This window comes from Cydia strobilella, chromosome 3, assembly GCF_947568885.1.
Source record: "Cydia strobilella chromosome 3, ilCydStro3.1, whole genome shotgun sequence".
NCBI lineage: Eukaryota > Metazoa > Arthropoda > Insecta > Lepidoptera > Tortricidae > Cydia > Cydia strobilella.
Window position 1 is genome coordinate 1,954,173 of NC_086043.1, and position 17,716 is coordinate 1,971,888.

The 17,716-nt window shown below is 37.5% G+C and overlaps 1 protein-coding gene across 1 annotated transcript in view; it reads right to left on the reverse strand.

The window, feature by feature from the left end:
- LOC134755659 (protein eiger-like) overlaps positions 1-17,403 on the reverse strand; it is a 63,565-nt gene extending 46,162 nt beyond the window's left edge. Inside the window, exon 1 of the mRNA XM_063692192.1 lies at positions 16,992-17,403. Within this exon, the coding sequence (XP_063548262.1) occupies positions 16,992-17,294 (303 nt within the window). The 5' untranslated portion in view covers positions 17,295-17,403. The remainder of the gene's footprint in view (positions 1-16,991) is intronic.
- Positions 17,404-17,716: the final 313 nt, after the last annotated feature.

A 17,716-nucleotide genomic window follows, 5' to 3' on the forward strand; every position in this document is an offset into this window, starting at 1 on the left:
TTAATAGTTCGGTTCATCATTTTAACACACTACTCTATTTCCGTGGCATTAAGAGGTTGTAAAAAAGCACTAAACGAGAATAATTTACGAGTTTCAACCTACCTACCTACCTACAAATAATTTTAATCCACTCCCGGAATTATTCATGAATTATTTTTAGTAAATAAATACTATAAACATTTTAGTGTTTGACAGTCTATTTGCAATAATTGACAGCCCATTTGTCACCTCTAAGTATTGTTTGGATTTGATTGAATGTGCCAACTAATGAGACAGTGATTTAAACTTTCACAATTTTCACTTAAGCTTCAAAGTTACCTCCGACGTTTCGTGTACGGCATTGTCCCCGGTATCTATCGGAGAAAGACTGGCTATCCTTGTTTAATTTTTAACCGACTTCCAAGTTTCAAAAGGATTCGGTTGTATGTTTTTTCCTTTCTTTCCGATATGGAGATACAAAACCCTTGGCACTTGGCCTAAATAACAGTGGTCGGTTTTTCAAGTAGGTAGCATTTTATGCGTTTCCAAGCACCATACGTGCGTTTAACGCCACTGACCGTTAAATATTAATAGTTCTCTGAGTTTTATAGAGTTTTAACAACTTCAGACGTAATCTACGGTGAATTATGACTTGTTTAAGCATATTTTTAACGCGTTAAGTAGTTCATTAAATGAGTAGATAATGGAAAGAAAGCGTTGTTATCGGTGATGCTTAAGGGATTTGTGGTAGTCTTTAGTCTTATGTGGGTGTAGGTACGTTTTAACGTCAGAGGGCTGTTTATTTATATTGCCTTACAAAATAAACACACGTGCGTGTTGAATTACTTATATATATTTCATGAACTAGACGGTCAATCGTATGTTCAAAATGTATGATGCATTTCCGTAGCATCCAGTTAATAATTACAATATGTAAAACTTTGTTTATAATTGGGTTATTTGGGTAGATAAGTATATTTTTTGTTTATAACATTTATGTTTTATCGTTAAGGCCGTTCCATCGGTTTGCCGCTGTCTCTGTCACATTTCGCAAGAAAGAACGGGAAAGATCATGCGCGCCAAGTGTCAATTTTGATCGAAATTTGTCGATTTTTATTTATTTTAAAAACGTTATCCTACAATATCGAAATTCGAAAGCTATGAAATTACTATTTAAGTTAAGATTGCTTTTTCTTCTTTTTTTGTTTATAGTATCACATAATAAATAACCGAGTAAAGTTGGATTAAAAGTCCGAGTTAGAGGTTACTTTGGGAATTAATTGTATCGAGCGAAGTGTCATAATTCGTGTATCGGAAGCTATGATATTAAAGATAATATAGTCAAGAACTACATATATTTTTTCCACGTCTACAAATATCAACGCCTCTTAGAAAAACAGGATCATATAAGGAGGTTTTTCGCCTTCTGGCTCAGGGAACCGCCTTAAGGATAAACGTCCTTTTGCGTAAAACGAATGAGGCTGAACCGAATAAACACCATCGCCACACAGAGTAGTTTACAGTTGGTATTTTTAGGTCAGTCACCTACGATCTTGTTTACCATGTAGGTAGGTAAATGATATATTTTCGTCTTCTCGCATATTAACGCAAGGAGGAAAGAAACGTCGGTAATAACAAAGACTTGATTGTAGAAAATGAGTAAACTTTATGAAAAAATCCTGTCCCGTCTTTGACAGACGAACTATAGATTTTGCTAAAAAGAAACTAGATATTTTTACGCACTTCATCGTATAACAACATATTTCACGTGACGCAGAAAAAAAACCGGCCTCAATCAATATCCAAAACCGATTTCGTTGTTACAAACCGACCTGTTGTCCCAATTTTTGTGTAACTAGGTAAGTAGTAACAAAATATTTTGTGCAAACATTTCTTTCAGTGTATACTTGCTTACTTTGCTTGCTTGTTCGAAACTGTGTAATATCTCCCAAAATATTCCAATGTTTATCGTTACATTTGTAATGTATCTTCCAACTTCCACCCATCATTCGTTGTTCCCTGAACCAACAATTAATCTGTTCGGACTGTGCTTGAACCAGCGCCAAAATATCCATCTTCTCGGAAACCTAAATAGACGAGACATTGTCAACAGTTACATAAAATTCATACTAATCCTGTGATAGTATTTTCACGTTTTACCTAGAAAAAACTATTTTCGTTTGTTTATTTACTTTACTTACTATATTCTACATTCTACATATTCTTCTGTTTCTCGTCACGACAAATCAAAGTAATTAAAATAGTAAATTTCTACAAATAATGGGAAATATTCCTCGTTTTACTAAACGAACTCGCTTATGCTCGGCAATCGGGAAATTTTAAACAGAAAATCTCTAAAGGCCGGTAATATGTTATCCCTAATAAAGGTTTCCTCTTTGACAGGTTACGAGATATTAACAAGTTGTTTGCATTCCTCGTTTAAAGGGATTAGGTACCTATAGATAGAGATATTATAGCATGATGACGACACTGCTAGTCAAAAATGATTTTACAGTACTTATGGTGCTACTTTCTCGCACTAGTGCGTAAAGAGCACTTTTCGTGCATATGTCGAAAGTTTAAAGGGCCATATGTACTGTAAAACGTTGTACGATACACGTGCGAATAGGTAATTCGCTCTCCCTGCGGTCGTGTTTTAATTTATCGCCACTCGTTTTGAATTTCCTCTTTTCTGCACTTGTATGTGAAATAACTATTATCGTATTATTTATTTTAAAAAAAATGATAAGATACATAATGTATTACTAATGTAGCATTTTAGATTTATTATGAAATGCCCGAAAATACTGATCTGAAGGAAATTACTCTACCTTTCTTGTTCCTTCCTAAGGTTTACAGCGATAAGGAAATAAGAACCTCGTTTATGTATTTTATTTTATCCTTTGGTTTTGTCCTCTTCCCGCGGCGAGGCGAAGAGGCGCGTGCTCAAATTCATTATAGTTCACTAAAGTGTTTTGTAATGAAGTTAAAACTGAGTCTGGAACTCATAGTGCAATGTTTGCAATTATAGTTTGGTTTACGAACCATTAAAATTGACGAGTTGAAAAAATATTATACTCATATTTGATTAGTAGTTTTTTTTTATACTACGTCGGTGGCAAACAAGCATACGGCGCGCCTGATGTTAAGCAGTCTCCATAGCCTATGTACGCCTGCAACTCCAGAGGAGTTACATGCGCTTTGCCGAACCTAACACTCCTCTCCCTCGAGCTCTGGCAACCTCTCACCGGCATGAACACAACACTAGATAAACTTTGCACCCTTGCACTTTGTGTTCTATGTCTTTGTACAATAAAGAGTTTATACATACATACATACATACATACATACATACATACATACATACATACATACATACTTTAACAATGTAGGCACAATCGCATAATCCTAGTTATGCCTAGAAATGAACAAGGATGTTGTTATCAATGAAACACTAGTGTCTAGTTCAAATATTGCGTAACGAGTCTTATCTATACATATTAATGATTATTTCAAAATGTCGTTTCTTAGAAGAGAATTACTATTGTTACGACTTTTTGGAACCAGCAGATTCTGTGACGATGGTTTTGGCTAGTTGCCAAAGACCAGAGCTCAAAGGGCAATACGTAAAAAGACAATGACTACGCAGATATAACGAACTTAAACCTAAATATGTCAATTGTTTTTCCTTAAATTGTATCTATTACAGTAGGCCGAGCATATGATTGGCGCGACAGTATCTCGCCGCGAGATAGACTACCCGTCTTTTACTAACTGTATGAATTAAAGAGGGATGGGTAGTCTATGTCGCGGCGAGATACTCTCGCGCCAATCATGTGCTAGCCCGGCTGTGGTGCACCAATAAAGAGTATTCTATCTATCTGTCTACCTAGTCTAGCATACAATATGAATGAATGGTAATTGAATTAAAAATATACATATTAAATACGAACTAATTACGAATTTAAAATGCCCCATGATTATTCGATATTGTCAGTTTTTTAATGAACGAGCGACGCATCTCAAAAATACGCACCACTTTTTCACCACCTCTGTAGAAAATACCGAACCCTATCCCTATATAGTTAGCTTTTAAAATGTTCTGTAACAAACTAATTTTATGTGTCTCGTGTGGCCTTGTTCTCTAAGATTCATTTCTTTTATCCCGAGGATCAATAAGTTGCCTGAATGAACTTGGAATATTATGAGTGAATCCGTATGAGCTCTAACAAAATGTATTTTTTTATCCTGGAATATGGTGTTGCGGAGAGGTTGAATCGCCGCGCCGCCGATTATAAGCTTTAGTAACGTTGTCCAGACGCAAACTGTACCTACTACCTCAGTCAAGGGCATAAATATACATTCCCAGTTTCAAAAATATGTGTACGCTCTTACACCTTAGACCAGGAGTCACCAATTAGTTTCTTCAGGGGTCTGGTTCCTAAAATAAGATGACCATTTCGGTCCGGTTCCTCTTGAGTTTATTAAATATGCATACAAAATGATATAGGTCGGCCACGGAGTAGGATGGAGATGGCAAGTGGGCGTTCCCGTCTATCCGACAGTTAGTAGCGACCGACTCACTTTATGCACAGACTATGCTCAGTTGTTGTGTAAACTTCATGCTCGAATGACATTCACGTCGTACGTACGCTCGTCTAACAAAAATTGATAATTAAATTTAAAATGCCGTATTGTGCAGTATTAAGCTGCAGAAATCACAGCGGTTTAAAAAATCTTTCACGTGGAGGTATTTCCTATCACCGGTGGTTATTTATTTAAATATAATCCGATAAATACGAAAAATCTGTTTCTTTTGCATTATTTACGAATGTTCGTTAAGTAAATCTATATTTCATCAGTTAGAACTTAGAGTTCACAATCCTTTGTCACTATTCTTTACGTTTATCTGGAATATTCGCTATCCTAAATGTCAAATAACTTCGCTACTCAGATGCTGCGCAATGTCGATATTTATATCGATAAAGTTAAAGTTACGATATTTCAAGTTTGATGTTTGGTAGTTCGGTAATAAATTATTATTTTAGACACGTTTCTAATTATTATTTGGGATAATCAATGTCTTAGTAAATATGGCAGCTCTGGTCATCAAGCACTAAGTTAAGTCGGGGTCATTTCATGGCAACCTTTCAAACCTTCGTATTCCTTTACATACGTTTTTGTTTTTTACACCCATCATATTTTCATCGTTAATATAATTAGACTAGGTACTTAATGCACTTATGCGTACAATGCATGCAATGTGCCATGAATAAACGTTTTATATTTTCTATTTCTTTATTATTAATTATTGTAGGTTACCACAAGATGCCGATATTAAAAATAAATGGATCAATGCTACTGGGCAAGAAAATTAGTTTCCGCAAAAATATAGCACCATTTGCTAGGAGCATTTCTTAGAGAAAGATTTCTGGGGATAAAATTGCCATACATCTCATCTAGCGTCCACACGCCTAAAACTTAGTTACTAATTTAGTAATTATTAGTGACATTCGGGCTCACTTAATTAATAAAAAGTGTTCCGTACCACGCAAACTAGCGTCAAATATTGGAATTTTGCCGCCCCCCTTCCTGATTTGATAGGTCACAATCTTACAATCAAATCAAGTGGGATCGATGAGCCAGTTTCATGTATGCTTTTACACCATACAATTAATTTGACAATTTAATCAGGTTGTCCCGTCTAGATTGACCTTAAATGCTGCTACAAGTAAATATATTGTTAAAGACGAATACTTACCTATGTAAGTAATTGCAGATTTGTGATCACATAATAACAGCAATACCGAGTTAATAGACCTTTAAAGAACTATGATTTTATCTGTTTGACTTTAAGATATATTTAATGTTCACATTAACAACCTAGTTGGTCAATTAATAAGAAACAAATTTCTAGTTAGATATTTGTTGTACTGTACTACATATTATTTTTCATACAATCACGATTATCACTACCTATATTATAATCATAAATAAAGTATCATCTAAATGTGTTAAAACATACGGTAATGAAATATCAATACCTAACTGAACACACAAATATCGATAAAACACTCCGATTACACTGTCCCCTCCCTATATCGTCGAATGGAAAGAAGTTCCAACGGTTAGCTACTCGCAGGCGTGTAGAGGTCTCGAAAACACCAGTGTAACGTGACCGTGAGATCCGTAACAAACCATGCGTAATTAGACCTTACTTATACTGGTTTTTTAGCCCTTTTCTCGCCTGTAATAAGTAAGTGATTTTAAAATTATATAAAATAACGCCATCTGGTGTTGAGTAGTTGTATTAGGTGAACGTTGAGCGAGCTTTTGTGAGATGAATGAGATAATGAAAGAGTCGTATGTCATATAGCTTTGACATTATATTTTAAACCGTCACTCATGTAGCCTACAGTTGATATTCGTTCGAGAAATGTCCACCGGTAATAACTTTTTGGTATGGAAAGTTGCTACGAATCAGAGCAATTTTGTAAGTGTGTGACTTATTTTAACGTGGCTATGAATGTGTGAGTTTAGCGACACTGGTTTTCATACTAAATAGGAGTCATTTCACATCCACTAGTTTATTAATTCGTGAGGTCGGCGGTCCGGATGTGGACCGCGGTCCGCCATTTGGTCAATTTGGTGACCCCTGCCTTAGACAATAAAGTCGTGTTCAAATATTTTTGAGCCATTTGTCTGGATCGATATTTTTGCCTTCGACTGTACTTATAATATGAAATTTATATAATATCCTTTACGAACCGAGGTTCAAGGCTACGCTGCGAAGACTCGATACCATATATGAACTATTTTGCTGTCATTATATAACCGATATAACTGGTTTTCGCTGCAAACGAGTTACAGTGTAAACCATAGAGTAACTTATACTAGAGCGGTACTGTCATAGTAAATTTTGTAACCACAGTAAATTCACTGCCATCTATCGACACACTTTAAAACTAAAAATGAAGATTTATAAAAATACGATAAAATGTATTTAAATATGGATAAATGATTTTTTTTATTTGCATTAATTATTTTTATGATTTTGACCCATGTTCTTTCACTGATATGCGTAAAAATTGTTAAATAACAAACGAAACCGTCAACGCCATCTATACGACAGTAGGCCAAAGCTAGTAGCGCCCTCTGATCGAGAGTCAAATTTTCTTGATTTTCGAGGCACGTTTTTTCCTTAGACTTTATCCATCTATTACGGAGTTATATCTATTTTTGGTGTAAACAAAAGCCGGCCGGCGCCAGCGCCTATATAAAACCTAGCCTAAAATCTAAACGAATTTTTATCAAACTGAAACGCCTGCGAACGATACGAGTACTACATTTTTTTTCCTTTATAATTAAAAAATGTTGACCAAAATCTAAAAATGACGATTTAGAATTATAAAATAGCGAAACATTTGAAACTATAGATCTTTGATTGACAAAGAATGTACGAAATATAACATGTTTTCACTTCACCCTAAAAAAGACGCGTATAAATTGCTTTTTCATTTAGAAATGGCAACGTAGATTTTCGGTTATATGTGAATTATGTAATAGGGTTGGCCGGTCGTAATATTAAGCAGATGGCGCCAGCATAGCTTGCCCTGTCAATCCCTAGAATAACTAGAATTGTGTCACATTTTTTTAATGCCGTGGATGCCAGTTCTTTTGCGATTCCTATAAGAGGAAAGAGAAAATAGTGCCATGCTTTGTCCTTATCACTGTCCGAGTGGCATCATAGGTAGGAGGCGATGGCGAGATACCGAAATTTATAAGAGTGAAAGAGAAAAAATCCTATGCGGCCCAAATTTTATATGAATATTCTTGCTCTTACCCCCGGTCGCTCGGTGGCGCGTCTATAACTAGGTACTTGTATATATACTATGTCTATGCTATTACCTAAATACAATATAAATCAGGTTATAACCTTTTTGAAGATAAAAGTGCACTAGTCCGAATCACTTGCAGTGATAAGGAAGTTGTCAGCCTGATAAGGAAGGTAACTTTGACATGCTAATTATACCTACTCATGTCTTCAAAATTAGTGGGTCGTCCTCTTATTTTTGTTGTTTACTATACTTACATTTAGGTGCTCAAAAATATCTAAACCCGCACTCTAACGCCTTGACAATAGAGGCGTGTTCAGATATTTATGAGCGCCTCGGCCGCTTCGATATATTTGATGGCGACTGTACAACGCAAATGTGATTAATATAGAAAGTGTGTTTTCAGGCCAACAAGACTCTCGAGCTTTACAAATTTTTAAGAATATATTATACGTTTTTGTCTTACATTAAACATAACAAGGCCTTTGACCTAACTTGGAAATACCCATCTGCTATCTCCAATGACGAAATTTAATATTAAAGCAAACAACGCCGTATTTAATGATCGGTTTATTTGATGATGCCCACGCCACAATATTATTTGTCTCTTATTAGTCATATTGATAATTAATATAATAATTATTGAGTATTTACTAAGAATTACGGGGTACTTTTGGTTTATTTTTAGCTAGGTACCGTCAATATGATTAATTGTTTGTTTCATAGAGTGGTTTTTATTTTAAACATTGGTCAGCTATTTGCGTACCTAAATTGTAGTTGCCAAAGTGATTTTGGTCAAAATGGATGCTTACACATGCTTTCAAACAATTAACAATGCAGGTACATACGCAAACCAAAATAGTGGCCACTAAATACTTAACAGTTAATACATCGCTTATTTATTATTTATTTTATTTATTCAGAGCCCACTGTGTCCCACTGCTGGGCAAAGGCCTCCCCCCTCTTTTTCCACTCGTCTATATCTGGCCAGCCTGTCAAGAAGGAGTCCAAGTTATCCCGCCATCGCCGACGAGGTCTGCCGGATCCCCGGTTAGACTCGTGGGGCTCCCACTCCGTGGTTAACTTGGCCCACAAGTCATCCGGCATTCGGCAGACATGACCAGCCCAGTCCCATTTCAACTTGGCCGCTTTCCGAGCTACGTCTATTATTTGATTCTTAGAGCGCAGCGTGGTGTTTCGGACTCGATCCCTTAATTTTACACCTAATATGCTGCGCTCCATAGCTCTCTGGCAAACCCCGAGTTTGGACTTCTGAGCTTCCGTCAAGGACCAGGTCTGAGCACCGTAGGTGAGAACTGGAAGTACGCACATGTCCATAAGCCTACGCTTGAGTGACAGAGGTAGGTCTCCCTTCATCAGGTGTTTCATTGACCAATAGCTCTTCCAGGCGTTTTCGGTGCGTCTTTGGACTTCTTTGTCCTGTCGCGCCTGGAAAGAGACTATTTGGCCAAGATAAAGGTATTCTTGGACATATGCGATGTGTTCTCCGTTTATCTCAATCCTACGTTTTGTGCTGTTAGTCATGACCTTGGTTTTTGACATATTCATCTTCAGTCCAACCTCGAGGCTTGCGTTGCTAAGGTCTTCTAGCATGTGACTTAACTCGGATGAAGTTGAGGAACATCGCTTAGGATCGGTAAGGTCGTAGCAAAATTAAATTAAATCCGTAACATATTGTGTAATCGGAATCGGGCTGTTTACACTATTTGATTATAGTAAACCGTGAGCCGTGTACTAGGCTTGCTGTATGTGCAGGCAATTGGCTGTAATGAGGCCATTACTGAGCTAACGGCCCTTAGTGGCCAAAGCAGACACAATAAAACCTAGATTTTACTGATCTGTGGGCCATAGAGTCCGTCTAAATCATATTCAATCTTTTTCTCTATGTGGGCCACAATAACGGTTTTGTCTTATAGCCCCGGGCAAATTCAAATTCAAATTCATTTTGCATTTGCTTAAAGGTGACCATAGATGGCAAGGTTACCTATGTATCAATACCAGGACCTGATTGAGTATGGGGGGTGCCGTGGTCGACATGCTCGCGACCCCATTGCACCCCCCTCAACGGCATAGACAGAAACGCCGCAGGGGATGTTAGTGGGTATTCTCCTATTCTCCTCCCCTTCCTCTAGCTAGCAGAGGAAGTTATGGGAGGAGCGAGTCCCACATACCACCCCCCAATGGGCTTCCCCAGCCCGGGGGTGAGATGCGTAAATGCATTTACGCATGCGTCAACAAAAAAAATGGTTGAGTATCGCTGGTCTAAGCTAACTTAGCTAAGGGAGTGTCACTTTAAACTTCATATTTTCATAGAGGTTTGAGATTTAAGATAGCATTGATGATGAGGATGAGATGATGACATTTCCACACTTTGGGATGATAGAGTTTACTTGGTCCGACTCTAATACAATTAAATCGTTAAAAAAATTTACATTTGCAATAAAGTAAAAGGTGATGACCTCTTTCTGAGATTCAATTTAAAACGCAGATGTTATTTTTAGTTTATCAAGCGTGCGAGTCATTTCTAGAGTTTACAAACACGCCGGTTTTATAGGTCACACAATGTCAGTCGTTTAATGGATATAATGAGCTTGGCTCATTAGGTCAATCTGCCACGTTCCAGTGCCATTCGCTCTTTGATCGCCAGTTCTGCTAGATTGAATGTAATTTATCACTTCGCTGAGAATCTTGTCCCCGGCAAGCTCGGCCGAATTTCGCCTTCCCGTACAAACGGAATTTCGTTCTCATTTTGAAACTACGTGTTGGATTGTAATGAAACTTTGCACATACAATGACATGAGGTATATCTAGGTCAATTACTCTGGTATATAAAACAAACGAAATAGAGCAAAAATAAGTTTTGTATAAAAAAACTTAAATTCGCTGTATTTTTTTACTATAGTATCTGAAGCTACATAAACTAATTACAGACTAGATATACCTTATCCTATTGTAAGTACAAAGTTTCAGAGCAATCTAGCTAGTCATTTTAAAATGAGAGCGTAACTACGTTTGTATTCACTTTGTATGGACTATGGAGAACCGAGCTTGCCGGGGACTATAGACTTCTATATCGATATTCGGTTAAAGTTTGACTTCATTTAAAACTTGATTTTAATACTGGATTATAAACTATCCTTCCCATTTTCTAAATAAAACATAAAAGTAACTCTGTCCGTCTGTATGTTACCTCTTCACGCCTAAATCGCTGAAAAGATTTAGATGAAATTTGATATGGATATATAGTTTGAGGCCCCGGGTACACGGAGTGACTGTAGGATAGTTTTCATCAATCATCATTAGTCTGTGATGTACCCTAGCGCGTGTATTCTTAGCGTGTTATCTATGATCACGTCAACATGTTCAGATTATGTAATGCGAGCTATGGACGGTATTCCGGTCACGTCTCAGTCCGAGTCTCAGCTAACTCGTTCTTCCACACCATATACGACAGTGAACTGAAATAACTTCGTGATAATTGCTTAGTTTAACTCGCAATCTGCTACAACAGTAGGTAGCTATAGATATTAACTTAGAAGGTTTTTGCTTGGGCTAATAGCCCCATTATTCGTACTTAGGACTGTGTTATTAAAAGACAATTGCCGTGGCACGGAGTCAATTTGTAACGAGCAATCGATGTTTTTTTAGCTTTCTGATAACACCAAATTAAAGCTAATTAGGTATATCTAAAATTATACTACGTTGTACCTAATTGAATATGTTTTGATTTAGCGGCCTTCTAGCCTAGTAGGTAGTGCCTTCGAAGCAGGAGGTCCTGGGTTCTAATTTCTAATCCTGGTAAGGGCATTTTTTTGTGTGTTTATCAGGAATATTTGTTCCCGAGTTATGGATGTTATCTATGTATCAAAGTATGTATTTATATAAGTCGTCGCTTAGTACCCGTAGTACTAAGCTTTGCTTAGTTTGGGGCTAGGTCGATCTGTGAGAGATTGACCTTAAAAATTTGTTTATGTATTTATATTCGTTTATTTAATTATATACTAATAACGTTTCTATTCGTTTATTAAATAATAACTCGGTAACGTTTTAATCCAATTTCGGTAGCGTGAATAAATCAAAACTACCCCGGACTAAGTACCACAAAGTACTACTTAAGTCATAACAAATGATTTAGGGGTAATTATCTCAAACCTTAGATAATAAAAAAGGACACTTTTGTTTTCTTGTTTTCTAATGGGTGAAATTCAAGTAAAAAATTGTTTGTTCCAAAGCGCTTTTTAATTAGGTCCTGGTAACATAATTGATTCAAGCTAGCTGAGAAGTTGAGAACTACTTATTTAATACTAGCATGTCTTAACAATATACTCGTATGTACAACTTGTTGTTGAACTGGATCCAGCTTATTGAATGTTCAAGGAACACGCAACTTTGCATGGTAACCATTTGCCAGGCCAGCGGTTCTCAAAAGTGTAGTACGCGAACCCCCAGGGGATCGTAAAGGGGTTCGTGGTTCGTGTTACAATTATGATCCACAACACATGATCAACGCGTAACTAACCTTTTAATCGTAAACTGATATAATAAGACATACGATATCGGGCTCATTTCGCCGCGGGTCTGATAAATAAGACAATTTAAAACTTCGTGTAACTTCGTACCGCCGGCGACACAAGCACGCTTGATGAAAAATTATATGGCGGTTAAAATGTTAACTATATCAATATTAAACTTCTTTTTGGTGTTGCCTAAGTTTTTTCTTCCTTTTGTGATAATGTTTTGCCTTAGAACTGCGAGTCTGAATAAAGATATTCGCGTTAGACCGTTAGTTAGGAGCTTTAAGACTAGAGTTGGGTCTTCTTGTTCGTGTAAAGGGATCAAACTTCTTAAAACAATTTTTTTGTCTGCTAATGCTTTGCCACTTCTAGCCCTCGGGGTGTAGCCATCAGTAGACAAGTAGAGTTGGGTGGTTTTACGACACACGGGCACAGAATAAGTAATAGTACTATCGTACAGAAAAGAAACTTCCTACAAAACCGAAGTTTGACAGCGATTCAGGGACTAATCATGCTGTCCCTTTTTAATGTAGGGCGCTAACCCTTTCGGCTATTTAGGGTTGTCAAAATTCAAGTCATTATCTTATGTGGTTGTGTACGCAAAGGGGCGTACAGTTGTGCCAACCCTAATAATTGCTCGTAGCAATGCTGAGCCGAACGGAGCCGGGAATGCCCAAAAGGATCAGTTCCGCTCCGCCCCAATGACGCGGGTAAAAAGTTTGAGAAGCCCTGCCTTAGGCCTTAGCAAAACAATTTTTTATCGAAGAAAGGTCCGCGTTAATTTGTCAAACTATTGTTTGTTTTTTGTCTCGTCCCAAGGAAACCCCGCGTCCTAAGTTATTCGATCAGAACAAAAAGTGTCGTCTACCTGTCTGTTTTAAAGAAAGGATGGGAGTTGGAAACTTAATATGTTATTTAGGTAAAAAGATTCCTTACCTTATTGGCACGCGCTTAAGCTATTTTTAAGTACATACTAGTGACTGTGAGCTATAGACCTCGCGAGCAGCTGAATAAATGTAAAGCTCCGCCGTTTAGAATAATTTAGAAAATTAATATGCCATAAAAAAACATTTTTAGGGTTAGTTAAATAAAAGCTTGTAAAAACGAATACGTTTAGCCCGCGGGTCGCGCTTGATCAATTGATTGAACAATATACGAAATTTTTCATAAAAAAATATATATATAAAAAAAACTACGAAATTTAAGTGTAAAAGATTTCATGGTTGATCCCATAGTAAAAGTTGCTCAGTATAATCCCAAAATCTCCCTGGCAACGAGAATGCACTTATTTTTTAGCCGAGCTGTATGTATATGGTGCCTTTTCTGAGAGCACGACACGTAATATGCCATTATCAAGAAGTAGCAGAGATACCTAGTTAGACGCGTATCAAAGAATGTTTACGATGCGTTGATAACTTTAACACGCATTAGGTATAAGTATATCAGGTTGCTTGGAGCCATTATTTCTAGACTTATAAGTTGTCTTATAATACATGTACCTACATTTATAGGTACCATTTATCAGACGGTTATTAAAGAAGAAGTACCTAGTAGGTAACCCACTTTTGGGATGGGTCAAAATTCTTTACGTTGTCTTATTTCTGACCCCTCTGTCAAGCTTCTATTTTTGTCTTTTATCAAAATAAAAAAAAATAAAAAGACAAGTGCGAGTCGGACTCGCCCATCGAGGGGTCTGTACTTTTTAGTATTTGTTGTAGCGGCAACAGAAATACATCATCTGTGAAAATTTAAACTGTCTAGCAATCACGGTTCACACCCTCGGTCGGTTGGTAGTTCGTAGTCGGTGACAGACAGACGGACAGCGGATGTAGGCGTTAATAGCATAATTCATAAACGCGGTACAAGCCTTAATCGTTGGTCTTAATCTGTAATTTGGACTGGCAGCTTCCTCGCTCAACGAATAAGCGTTGCGAATGTTGCGATTCAGCGAGGAAATGCTGCCAAATCTTTGGCACTGCCCCAGGGGCCCTCTTTAGATATATAATTTTAGGTTATTAACTAATTGAGGCTTGTATAGTGTTATGAATAAGGGAGTTAGACGGTGACGCGCACTCGGACGCCTACCTTACTCAAAATAGCTATATACAATTTTAAGTACATATAAGTTTGAGAGCGTTTACGTATATCCGTCCGGTATTTTCATGTAATCTTTGGCCCCGAGTATTTGGCAGCTGATTGCAAACTTGGTGTTTGTAAACATCTCCTAATTTCGTATATTTTACTGCCGTATGGGTGCCAAACGGGACTTTATAATTCACTGACGATATTTCAAGAATGTACGCGTAGCGTTGTGCTTTATAGTTAAATAAAAAAATTTACACAGTATTTACATACAAGATATATACAGTGGTACTACGTAAACGAAATTAATAACTAGCTTAAATCTAAAATAGGCCCTTGAGGCATTGTACCAAGGATGCTAATAATTCAATGAGGTATTAAAATACATAAATACAACGGAATTATTATTACCATATTTATTATTCGGAATATGCATACATATCGCCGCTATACTTACTCAACCCCGTATCTGCAACAATCATTTGATGACAAAAACACCCGTATTCCGAATGAAAGAAAAGCGAACATTTCCATCAAATGATTGTTGTAGATATGAGGTTGAGTAAGTATAGCGACGATATGGTTTTAAGTGGGAAAGATCAGTGCTAGGGCACTAAAAGGGATAATCGCTTACGTCGTCAATATATTTTGTAGGCTTACGTAAGTTCCGTAGCTCAGTTGTTTTAGAGCGATGCACGGATTGCAGAGGACGCGGATTCAAGTCCTGCAGGAAGCGGTGAATTTTTAAATTTTTCCTTTAACATAAAATTTGAAGTATCGCTCGCACTTATTTGCTTGATAAAAAAATGGTTTAATATATTTTGTATCAACTATAAAATAAAATAAAATAGGTAGGTATCCTCAAAATATATTCCATATTGTAGTGATGCTGTATATTTGCATAAGTAGGTACGTAATTAATTATATTGCCGGCTCTACTTAAAAACATGTGCGAAACACATGTCAGTGTAGACGAAGTTATAGTCATAACAATTTTTATTTGCATAATTCCAACTGCACTTGTAAACATTGGATACTGGTAGAAATCAGGTAAGTGGGTCAAAATTATTTCTGTCTTATTTCTGTCCACTGTAACGCTTGTATTTCCGTCTTCTATCAAATAAATAAATAAAAGTTGAGTGCTATCGCATATCTTTCTACCTCATCGCCCGCTGGTTTTACCAGTGCAATCAGTCAACGCAGGGCAGTTTGTGCCGAGCTGTTGGGGAGTGGCGACACCACGTACCCTAGTGCTCCTGGGGAGTTCTGTTACCCGCAAGGAGGGTGGGTGGGACAGGATTCTCTGCCTCTGGCTTGCCTTAACCGACCGGCCAGAGTGGAATCGTTAGAGCTATAAGCTCCAGGGGTGGAAGTGAAATATGCATGAGACGCGAGTTGGCGCAGTTGGCAACGAAAAGAATTTTGACCCAGGTACAAAATACAAAAAAACCAACGAAGAGGTTTTACGTATAGTAGGAGAAAAGAGGACTTTGTTAAGAACTATAGATAATAGAAGAGGAAAGATGCTTGGGCACCTGATACGACACGACGAATTTATCAAAAACATCATAGAAGGGAAAGTTGAAGCAAAGAGGAAGGAGGGAAGACCAAGGAGAGCGTACATGCATCAAATAAAGGAAAAACTCAACGTCGTGTCGTATCAGGCTGTCAAAGAGAAGGCAGAGGACCGCGAAACATGGAAATTGCTCCACCGACAAGAGACTTACTCTTAAGTATATGATGATGACAAAATACATAATATTGCCAAAGGTCATAGGTACAACTATTAATACGGGCTATAATAAATAGATACCTTTGGCCCGTTTATCAAAAGCATGTAGCTTGTAATACAAGTGGAAGTCCCTTTCTAACAAAAGCTGTCAAAAAGGGACTTCCACTTGTATTACAAGCTACAAGCTTTTGATAAACGGGCCCCTTATGTAATAAGTAAGTAATAAAGAAGCATTCTCTCTTAAAAATGTCAGTATTTGGAAAATGTGAAAACTCCATGAAAATTCTTGAATCAGGGATAGATTTCAAACATGGTTTTGAAATAAGATCTGTTGAATATCTATGGTTTCAGAAATATTTTCTTGACTATTTATAGACAATTTGATCTGAAATTATAAACTGTACATTAAGTGGTGCAACAAGTGGCATACGATTTTAGATAATTGCCGGCTTAGTAGGAACAACGAATGCAATCGATCGATCAAATGCCGCAATGTAACGCAAAACGCATGCGATTGCCGGCGACGTTTGTAGAAATTGTAGAGCCCATTAGCCAACATCAAGTTCAGAGGGCCTACCGCGAAACACGAAAATCTAAATTTCGTTACCTGCCTCTCTATCACTTGCATATTCGAAGGATAGAGAGGCAATTAACGAAATTTCGTTTTTAGCGTTTACCGGTAGGCTCTCGGGGATACATTTTATGGGCTAATAAATCTAATAATGTATCCACATCCCGAACTATCACAAAAAATAAATACGTTCATATTTATTTTATTCGTGATTAATTCGACATAAATTTCTGTACCTAATTTAAAAAAAAACTTACCGTATCATCATCCAGTGTCTTAAAATCATTCAAATCTCTATTCACCTTCTGATTGAGACTCTTGATGTTCGCCGTCACAGCTATCATGTTGACAGTCAGCTGATCGACCTCGCTCCTCAGTCTCGATATCTGCATCTCCCTCACCACCGTCAAAACAGCAAAGGACAGCGCAAGCGCACCCACAGCCACCACCAAAGCTATCATGCATCCTTGCTTCTTTTTCGGCCGGTATTCTATTTCACCCGTCACTAGATTTTTCGACATGTCCAACTCTTTCTTGCTTAGAACCTCTTGCGTATACATGGCTGGTAACACGAATATATTTTTTTAAACACAAACACAGCACAGATCACACTGACATCGCGGAGACGCGCGTGCGCGCTGACAGTCGGGCGCGGAGTGGCGCAGCGCTCGCGCATGGATTGAGATGGTATTGTTTTGTTTGAGAAAAGACCTAAGACTTGAGGATAGTATGGTTGAAAGGTCGTTTTGATTTAATATATCAGAAGATATCAGAGGGTTGAATTTTGGATTAATTTCCTTTTCTTAACTGTTTAACCCTTTGAACCCTATCGTGCGCGACGCGTCATCGAGAATGCACGTAACTTGATATGGTGCCATTCATTTATTACGTAAGACGATTTGGGGGTAGGGGGGGTCGACCATGTCCTATTTTTTCTTACAAGGGTGTGGGGGGGCAAGTTAAGATTATATTTTGAAAACCC